General features: G+C 32.7%; 1 protein-coding gene across 2 annotated transcripts; it reads right to left on the bottom strand.

Moving 5' to 3' along the window:
* Nucleotides 1-538: 538 nt before the first annotated feature.
* Nucleotides 539-8947, bottom strand: LOC114178523 (Metallopeptidase M24 family protein). Of its 2 annotated transcripts, XM_028064486.2 has the most exons (16): nt 8672-8946; nt 8545-8594; nt 8383-8443; nt 7993-8088; nt 7761-7910; nt 7380-7511; nt 6738-6865; nt 6106-6148; nt 5521-5604; nt 5199-5240; nt 4719-4789; nt 4147-4200; nt 3944-4049; nt 3762-3830; nt 1647-1790; nt 539-936 (listed from the first exon to the last, which is right to left on the bottom strand). In XM_028064486.2, the coding sequence occupies exons 1-16, from the start codon at nt 8804-8806 to the stop codon at nt 820-822; spliced, it is 1482 nt and encodes a 493-aa protein (XP_027920287.1). In that variant the 5' UTR covers nt 8807-8946; the 3' UTR covers nt 539-819. The 2 variants fall into 2 exon arrangements, with proteins under 2 accessions (XP_027920287.1, XP_085527569.1); XM_085671443.1 differs by lacking the exon at nt 1647-1790 and having other exon boundaries at nt 8672-8947.
* Between the last annotated feature and the right edge of the window lie 908 nt (nt 8948-9855).

Here is a 9855-nt window from a genome sequence, read left to right as displayed (position 1 = left end):
ATGTGATACCTAACATTGTATAAAGAGTTGGAAATGAATATACTCTGAAATCTATAATTTAAGTTGCGTTAAATAATGAAGGGAGTTATAACTTCCATGTTTATTTGCGTTCATACTGGTAAAATAAAAATTGTTATGAACCAAAAGATCTCGATTGTATTATCATAATAATTGACAAACAGTTTGGCATCCAAGCATTGTGTTGTTTCAGAAATGAATTAACAAGAGTATTATTAAAGATCTTGAATTTTGTACTACTTACTACAATCAGTGGGAAGAAGCAATGCTTGAGATCGTGGTCATTGGGGCATAAAGGTACCACATATGATCCTCTCCAATAGATATGTTGTAGTTATAAATTGTATGTTGATCTACTTAATTATTCTTCAAATTTAATGTAAGTAAATGTATTTTTCAACTTTTTTGGGCTATTAACAGCTTCCTTCTTATCAGCAACAAGTACTATTTTTTTAAAACACTAAAGGCAATGGATGATTAACATTGATTAGGAGTAATCTCACGATTTAAGCACTTCTAATTTCACTCTCAGAACCTGCTCCTCTATAACATCTCAACTCAAAACATTTGTCAAAGGAAACGAAGCTACAACTGAGTTTGATATTCAAATGCTTATATCGAGATCTTTTATTTGGGAGAGGGGAGGAGGGATTTAGAGTGCAAAGAAGATCATTTTAGACACGAGACAGTTAAACAGCAACTTGCACTCCGTTATTCATTAAAAAAAAAAAAAAACTAAAGATGACGCAGACCTGTTCAGCTTAAGGAAGATTGAAATCAAGATTAGATTTCTAATCCATTTCAAGCATGAGTAGAGATGTTCTTCGCTGGCCAAGGTGCCCCTGCCATCACCCTTTCAATCTCGCCTATTTCCCTGGGACACTTTGTCATATTGTAGCAACCATTGGCAGTGACGAGCTGAGCACAACATAAAGAAATAAACAAAGTAATTATGACAAATTAATTTATGTTTTAACTAATTTTACTTTATGATGAAACTAGTTTTAATGTTTCTTTTCTATGGAAAAACTTGTCTAATGTTCTTAGTGTTTGATAAGCAATGAAGAGTTTAAAATTAATGACCCTAAATGAGAAAGTTGCTTTTATCATATGAACAGTCAATTAAAACACAAATTTCACATCACTTTACAAGTATCTTTAATCAAGAGAGAGTGTGTATATCCCCTTGTTACAGAGAGAAAATATGACAACTCTTAGCAGTTGTGATTTATGAGAATATTTTACCACAGCCTTTTTTTTTCTTTGTCCTGTTAGGAGTATTTTCAAGTTCACTAGATCATATTTAATCACGAATGTCCCGTGATCTTTTATTAAATAATAAGAAAATCACGTGAAATTTATAATTTAGTATGGAATTTAATATTTTTTTTTTAAAGGAGCACACTAAACAAGTTACACCTTTAGAAGTATTTTACCATATTCATTGTTGTATATGGCTAACACACTCCTAAAAATGAAGTAGGAGAAACTTTAGCCGCCCCCTCACAAAATATAGGATTGAATATGTATGTTGTTACTTGAATGAGAAATGATAAAATGATAGTATAGAAATGATGTGTAAAAACTAGGTTATCCTTAATAAGGTTTAGTAGTAAATAGAGGAATACCACATCACTCTCAATTCGAACTCCACCAAAATCTTTATATCTATTAATCACTTCCTGGTTCAAGAACTTGGTAGTCATTGGACTAGTCATGGCAGGAAGTAATAAGGCGTCAATAAAGTAGCATCCAGGCTCCACAGTGATAACCTACAAGTGTATAAATGATGGTGTCGGGGATCAGGGAGAAAGGAAAATTCGTATAGTATTAAGTGTATAAAAATAAAAGACTTGGACCAACGGATAACAGACTATAGCCATGTCTACAAGCATTGAAAGCAAATCTGAGCAGGTTGGGAGCGCTCAGTCCCTCCCAGAACAAGAGTATGCTTGCTTGCCTTTCTCTGTTACACTACCCCCAGAAAAAAAAAAAAAAAAAAAAAAAAAACCCTTCCTCGTCGCATGTGTCATGCCACACCATAGCTAGCTAGGCAGTTAGTAGCCTATTCTCCCTCCATAGATTAGTTGAAACAGACATATTCTCATTTTTCCTATACACACCCAGCTTTCTATTTTGGGCAGTATCAATTAACAAAGTTTCCTCAAATTCATATGCATACTTCAAAAAATAGAGCATTAACTAATAGAGATCAAAGGAGTAGACTCCAAACAAAACTGAAGCAACCAGGGTTCACAAATTACAATAACCATTATTTGATTTTAGCTTCACATATTAATACTGTTGAGATCAAAACTTGGAGCAAACTCGGTATTTGACGATTTGATGTGCTCCCAACCACGTATGTGATAGTGCAAGTGATGAACACTATCATCTTTTGATTAATCAAGGTTTCGGTTGTAATTTGAGTTCTACATGTGCTGTAAACGATTACTTTATCCTTGATATTGCAGTAGTTTAATCATTTAGAAGTGTTTTAATAGATTAAAAATAGTTTTAATTTGTTAAAAAAAATTGGGCTCGTCGGGTTTGTAGGAAAAATCATTTTAATTCATTCAGTTTATCTCATTGAATCCTTATGCAATTTGATTTGAAAAGGTTCCAAAACTTACATAAAACTGAGATGAGCTTTACTTCTGTAAAACCACTTGTTGGAGCCACATTACTACAAAAATGACATCAAGATCATGGATTGAGCAAATCATATTAAAAAGATCACCATTTCTTTTACTCTACATGTTGAGAAAAACTTGTCCAAGTGATTTGTTCCTTAATCTTCTTTTCACAACTGCTGTAGAAGATCTTATAAGATTCAAAATGTGTGTTGTATTTATTTTTTTCCATCTAGTGACTGTTGTAAAACTTGAAAATAGTGATTGTCTTAAACAAGATAATTAAGCAACTGGATGTAACTCCCTCGTGACAATAAATCCCATTCAGGGTCTAGTATTTTTCTTTTTCCCACATCTCCAACATATTATATATGATATTATTATTAATTGTGTGAAATTAGAATTTCTTGGAGTTGGAACTTGCATTTCTATTCTGAAAATCTGTTAAAAAAATTAAAAGTTCAATTCAATCCTCCCCTCTCTAACTCGGACCTTAATTTTAACAAGTACATCTACAAGATACAAACAATCATTCCAAAGAAAACTTTGGCAAACACCTTTAGTCGATGAGATTGTAAACACCAATCACTTTAATTTACAACTTAAAAAGAAACCCCACTTTAGTTACTAACTAATGATACGTTTGAACAAGCTTCTCCTAAAGGACTTATAGGAGAAACAAGAAAAAAATTAATTTAACTACTTCATAATTTAAAATTAGTTTATGTATGCATAAACTAACTCAAATCTCATATTACTTCTCAATATTTTTTTAACTTTAACTTGTGAATAAGCTAATTTTAGTTTATGGAGAAGTCAATTTCATTTCTTTCTTATATTTTTCTCCCAGAAGTCCTTATGGAGAAGCTTATTCAAACGAAACTCATAAAACATTATTTACTTTAGCTTGTAAAGACAACTAGATCTCTTAATACCAGAAAAAATTAACTCTCAAACATAAATGAGAAAGTTTAAGGGGGCCCCTCATTATCCCAATTTGAATCTAGTATAACCCAAAGCAAAACATCAACAACTAACATGCTTCTAATCAGTTGCTACTTGCTACTAAACAATTTTTTTATTACTGAAAGAAGCAATAAGTGTACTGACCATTCCTTCTCGGAGATCTCTGATTGTCCGCAAAGATTTTAATCCAGGTTCCTTTCTTCGTTCCAGGCCCTGCAATTCGGTATGAAAAAGTTGTCATTACAAGAATAACTACACAGGTACATTAATTAAGGAAGGGGAAGGGATAAATTTAAAATGCAACTGCAGATGAAATTTACAAATACCTGTAAGTAGCCTCCAGGATCATGTGTATCAATACCAAGGAAATGCCCCAGACCATGTGGCATAAAAACTGCACCCAAGCGTGCAGCCATCATGTCCTCAACATCACTACACCAAATTCACAAATATGCAGCTTCATAAAAGATTGTAGAGATTGTATCAAGATGAAATTTAGCCACCAGATATAGAATAACACAAAAATTACCCCAAAAGAATGTTTCCCCTCTTCAGTGACTCGAGAATAACTTTTTCAGCCAATCTGCAATTTTAGAAAGGGTATGAGCATAAACAACGAAAAGTAGCATGATAGAAGTGTATATTAGTAGTTTGAATTTTCCTTTTTCTTTTCACAAAAAATAGACGGCTCATGGATATTTGGTCAACTTATTTAGATTTCTTATTATCTCTGTATAAAGCCATTGTTTTTTCAACAGCAAAGTAGCGTCACAAAACGCACGCTTGTTTGTTTCACAATGAAATCTAGTGATGGCTATCAGCTAGATTTTCTCTTAGGTTCCCCATTCAAGACAATGACAGTAATTTCTCAATCAAGCTGCAGACGTCAAAATAATGCTTGGGACTGCATGTGCACAGATTACCTCCGTTACAATTCTGTAATATACTTATATTCCTATTGACCTATTCAGTTAAAAAGTCAACAAACCTTCCTCTCAAGAGAAACACTAATAACAACCCAGCTATTACCACTTCAAAATAGAAACCAAGCAAGGCAGACCTTTAGTTGCTAAAAAAAGTGATCAGTGTAGTCGATCATACATGTGCATATCAACCCAGTTTACTCCAGGTTTCATTGAAGATATAACAGCATTATGAGCATCTAGCACAGCCTGCAGAACATGAAGAGCAACAGTGAATAAATGCTAAAAGAAATGCTATAAAAATCAATCCAGAGGTACACGGAAGTTCAAATTTACTTTGGCTGGGCCATACCAACATTCACATGAATGTCTAAAATTAGGGCAACCCTTACAGAAAAGTAATACATGTGTTTGAAAGAAATGCTATAAAAATCAATCCAGAGGTACACAGAAGTTGGAAATTACATTAGCTGGGCCATCCTAACATTCACATGAATGTATAAAGTTAGGCAAGCGCTTGCAGAAAAGTAATACATGTGTTTGTTTGGGATTTGCTCTGCAAATGCTTGTACTGGCTCAGTTTTTTAGATATTGAGTAAAAAAACATAAAATACTTTCTTTCCCTTTGACAAAAACGGTTTTATGAGGGAGCACTTACATTATATATAAGAGATTGATCGCTTGTAAACTTTCCATTTATCTGCATCACAAATTTAAAGTTGAGTAAATACTAATTACATTTAATAGATGCTAAATAACATTTGACCCAGCTCTTTTAGTTTCTATCCTCAAAAGTAGAAACTCCTCCAGCTAGTTTTCATGGAAGCTATATATTTTTACTTTTCCTTCATAAAAAAAATTCTATTTTCATTTTGTAGAGCTTATTCAAAATTGTATTTGGCCTGCCTTCACCTTTTGAGAAGAAAAGCCAAAAAATTAGGTAAAACACTAACTGATGTATTATTAATGGAAAGACTTACAGGGAAAGAACAGGTTATGTCAGACCCATAGAAATTGTACTCAGCTCCCATATCAAACAGTGCCATGTCCCCATCTTCCAATGTCTGCAGAAGAGTCATGCTTTGAGAAAAATTTAAAGAATCGAACATCCCTAAAATAATCCAACTCATACTATAATAACTTCACCTCATCTTGTTTCTTAAGGAATGAAGTTTTCAATATTTAATATGTCAATTAGCCAAATCCAAAGTCACCCACATACCAGAGAGTTTATTTTTTCCTGTTTTCAAAGAGTTTCTCATCATTATGCTTTTTTTTTTCTGTACTCCCATTTTTACATATTTCTGTACCAAGTACTTTTCAGACTAGCTAGTGAAAAGAGAAAACACAGATAAGTACGCATGGTGCCGATTAATTTCACGTTTCGATGAAAGAAATAATGGAAATAATAAATAGTATACAGAAAACACAGGAATTATGCCCAATTCAATTGTCCAGAGTCAGAATGCACGAAAGATCTTAGGAAAGTCATATAACCAATGTTTAAAGATCAACATTATGATAGCCAATGATAATTTAAAAAGGGTACTTTTATTATGCCATACCTTGTCATTAGGAGCTGCCGCATGGCCGTAATGAAGAACAGCACTGCATTAATACACATATCATAGCCAGCCCACCTATTTTATGATCAAGGTAGCTACTATTTAAAACATAGAAAACATACTACCTCTGTCCCTAAATATAAGGCTCTTTTACCCAATCCACACCGTTTGAGAAAATTAGTTAATTTTGTTACACAAATTAAATTGTCAATATTTACACCAACTAAATCACCTTTTCCCACTTGATTAATTTCACCTAAGCAACTAATTTTGGAAAAGAAAAAATGGTAGCATTGTGATCTCTGTCTAATTTTAACTTCGCCAATGCTGGAGGAGAGAGAAAGAGAGATTTCCCAATATTTATTATTTATGAATTTAAGAATTGTAAATTAGTTACAGGTATTTTTCAAAACATATTTAATACAAGTGACAGTCAAAAAAATAGACTTAAAGAAAGGGACAACTTTAAGGAAAAAAAGTCTTATATTTAGGGGTAGAGGTAGTATTTTTTTTTTGGTAAATCCATTTTAATTACAAATGAGCACCTAGTAAGTATTGTTAAACAAACGTATTTGAGAACCACATTTATTGTGGCAAATACGGTTACAATATCAGAATTCAGAAATGTATACCTATTTTCACCAGTAGCACAAATACATGTATAGGAACAATGCCGACATCCACCATACATGTAGGTATGATGAAGAAAAATGCTTTCAAGCTGATACTCCTTCATTCCCACCTTAGTTTTTCTCATGACCTGTTTCGTTGGAATGTATATTACAACTATTACGAAAGCATTTTCACAGAGCATATGTATAAAGTCATTCATACTTCATCATATACATTGTATATTCTTCTACTAATCAATAATGTAACCATGCAAAGCCCGCCCAATGATATTCCTATTTCAACAAAAAAATGCCAAAAGTTTTGGTGAAAAGTGGGTACATAGCCAGGTCTAGGAAAATAGTACTGTTTCTGCCTTTTTTGTTCTATACTTAAGCTATTTTACTTAGTCAGTTAGTCTTAAGGAAAGGTCATTACAGAAAAGCCAAAAGATACCTCCCACTTCCCAAAATCACTTTCTTTTCACAATCACAACTACAACAAATAGACTCCCACGGAAGAAACTAAACATTAAACTGTCATAATTACAATACTAAAGCCCATTTCCTCCTATAGATCACTCATAAACCATATTACACTTCGCATGAATGTTAAAATATGTACTCAACATACCAACATAACTTTGGCAGTTTAAGATTAGTTACCTCAACATGAGCTTCGGAGCTTATATCATTGGCAAACTGAATAAGCGCAATTTCGAGCTTTGACTTGATGACTCGGCACTCCGTCAATATAGGATGCAAAGTAGTCAAATCCTTATCAAACTTATCAATGCCCTAAATCAAAGTTAAAAATATACAATACCAAGAATCACTTTTTCAAGAAAGATATGTTAGCTGGTATAAGTATTACCATATCATAAAAAAAAAAAAAACGAATAGGACTGGTACAGAACAGGTTTTATTCAATGACAGTTTAGGGGTGAGAAACAATATGCATCCAACAGTTCACCCACTGTCCTGATGAAAACAATTAATAAATGGTCGCGGCAAAGGGTAAGAAAATGAATGGTTAGTGTTGAGAACCTGAAACTCTGCCGGTTTAGAGAAATTACTGCTATCTGTATTAAGTCCATGCAAGAGAAACAGTAAAGGTTTTCCCGCACCCTGGTAATGTTGTTGCAAAACACTTGCAATTTCATCTGAAAAGGATGTTTTGCTAACCATGTAGTGTTCCTACAGAGAATGCATAGATATGAACAACTAAACAATAACACGGTATGCAAATCCATTAAACATTTATTATTGGAAGAGTTACCTTAAAACAGGACAGTTCCTTAATCTTCCCCAACCAAACAGCATACTCAGAAGGTAGCCTGGGAGCAAACAGGAGAGAATCCCCAGTCGCAATGTCCTTCAAAAACCAATAACACGCACAAATCAAAAACTACTAATTTCTACAACTTAACGTGATCATGTTTGTACGCATTGCAAAAATTAAAAAGTGTTTGGCAGTAAAGATTGTTACACCGCCAACTAATTAGATGTCACCTTAGATACAACATACAAAATAACCATCACAGAAGTAAATATTCTTATCATACATGTTAATTCCTAACTAGCTTTAAATCTTAAAAGCATTTAAATAAAATTAAAATTAAAACAAAAAAAACACAATAACATTGTAACAGAGAAAAACAGAACGAACAATAGCTCCATAGAATCCAGGCTCTGTCACTCCAAACAAGTAAGCGAAGAAACTCTCCTGCCTGCGAAGCACGAAGCAAACGAATTATAGATCGATAGGCAACCATTGTAACGGTGATCATTCAAAAAGTGAAACGGTGCGGAGGATTTAGGGTTAGGATACCTGAAGAGCTCCAAGTGATCGGTGTCGTAACGCGTTTGCTCTTCGCCACCCTGCGCGAACGAAATTGGATAAATATTGTTAAGAAAAATGAGAAATGGAAGGAAGATGAATGCAGACAAAGAGAGACCTGGAGAAGAACGAAGCCGTGGAGAGGACGAGAAGAATCGGAAAGGTGTTGACGAAGAGATGTGAGAAGCTTCTCTCGGTTTTTGACGTGAAGCTCCATCGACACCTTCGGAGGAGGCCACAGAGACGAACCCATGCTGATTCTGTTCTCTTCCCTCTATCTTCTTTTCACATCATTTGCATTCATCTCCATCTTTCGCTTAACATAATATAAAGAGTTAATTACAGTAATCATATTTAACATCTCATAGAATTTTCTATTTTTTCCATGTTTATCTACACAACAATCAAATTTCACAACATTCCTGTTAGATTTGAATTAACAACCTACGCAATGCTCCATATTTTATATTTTAACTGTTATTTTTGCGCTGCTAATAATTATTTTTCCAGTGTACAAAATATACTTTTAGTTTATAAAAAAAAAAAGAAAAAAACACAGGCAAATCAAGAGGAATACATTAATTTTAGGACAAAATACGGATCACTGACTAATGTAAGGAATTGTTTTGTGTTAAAAATAAATATATGAGATCAATTATAAAATGATAATAAATTTAGAGTATATTAAATTTTTAATTTAAGATATATAGATGATATATGTATGTTAGTTTTATATTTTTATAAGGAATGATACTTATGTTTAGTTTAAGCTGAAGAGTAAGAAGTCAGCAGTTTCCTTATGGTGTATATAGCAAATAGTTTGGGTTATTGCTTTGTAGAAAAATAGAAGAGGTGAGCTTAATAATTGTGGGGTGCAACTCTCAATTAGTAATTGTGGGGTGCAAGTATCAATTCTTTCTTTCATTTTCCTCTAATTTTCTTTTGTATGTATATTTCAACTTCAAAGAAAAACTTAACTTTTCTCGATATGATTTTCAAAGTTGGAGCTAACTTTTAATTCCAATATTTAAGTATTTAATAATATATTTATTTTTGACTCAATTGAATATATGTGTAAAAAATTCAATATACAGTGTCATGTGTTAAATTTTAGATTTTCTAACTGTCAAAATTTGAATTATTATTTTATCTAAAAATCTCTTTAATTTGACACATACAATCTTAAAAAAAAAACTTAAATTCTGACACGTCAAAAATACAGATTTTTATACATGATACTTTCAAACAATAATAATCAATAATAATGCAAATTTTTTAAAAAAATATCATATTAAGTTTTTT

Source organism: Vigna unguiculata, chromosome 3 (genome assembly GCF_037176805.1).
Source record: "Vigna unguiculata cultivar grain cowpea cultivar isolate G323 ecotype 2 chromosome 3, ASM3717680v1, whole genome shotgun sequence".
Taxonomy (NCBI): Eukaryota; Viridiplantae; Streptophyta; class Magnoliopsida; order Fabales; family Fabaceae; genus Vigna; species Vigna unguiculata.
The sequence above is the reverse complement of the archived record's forward strand: the minus strand, read 5'-3'. Positions and strand labels throughout refer to the sequence as shown.

Excerpts from the sequence above, each read along its gene's own strand:
- LOC114178523 (XM_028064486.2), bottom strand. The coding sequence starts at position 8,806 with ATGGGTTCGTCTCTGTGGCCTCCTCCGAAGGTGTCGATGGAGCTTCAC. Across the intron at positions 8,089-8,382 it reads CTGGATTCTATGGAGCTATT|GACATTGCGACTGGGGATTC; the intron begins GTTCGTTCTGTT and ends TGGTTTTTGAAG. Across the intron at positions 3,831-3,943 it reads ATCCTGGAGGCTACTTACAG|GGCCTGGAACGAAGAAAGGA; the intron begins GTATTTGTAAAT and ends ACCGAATTGCAG.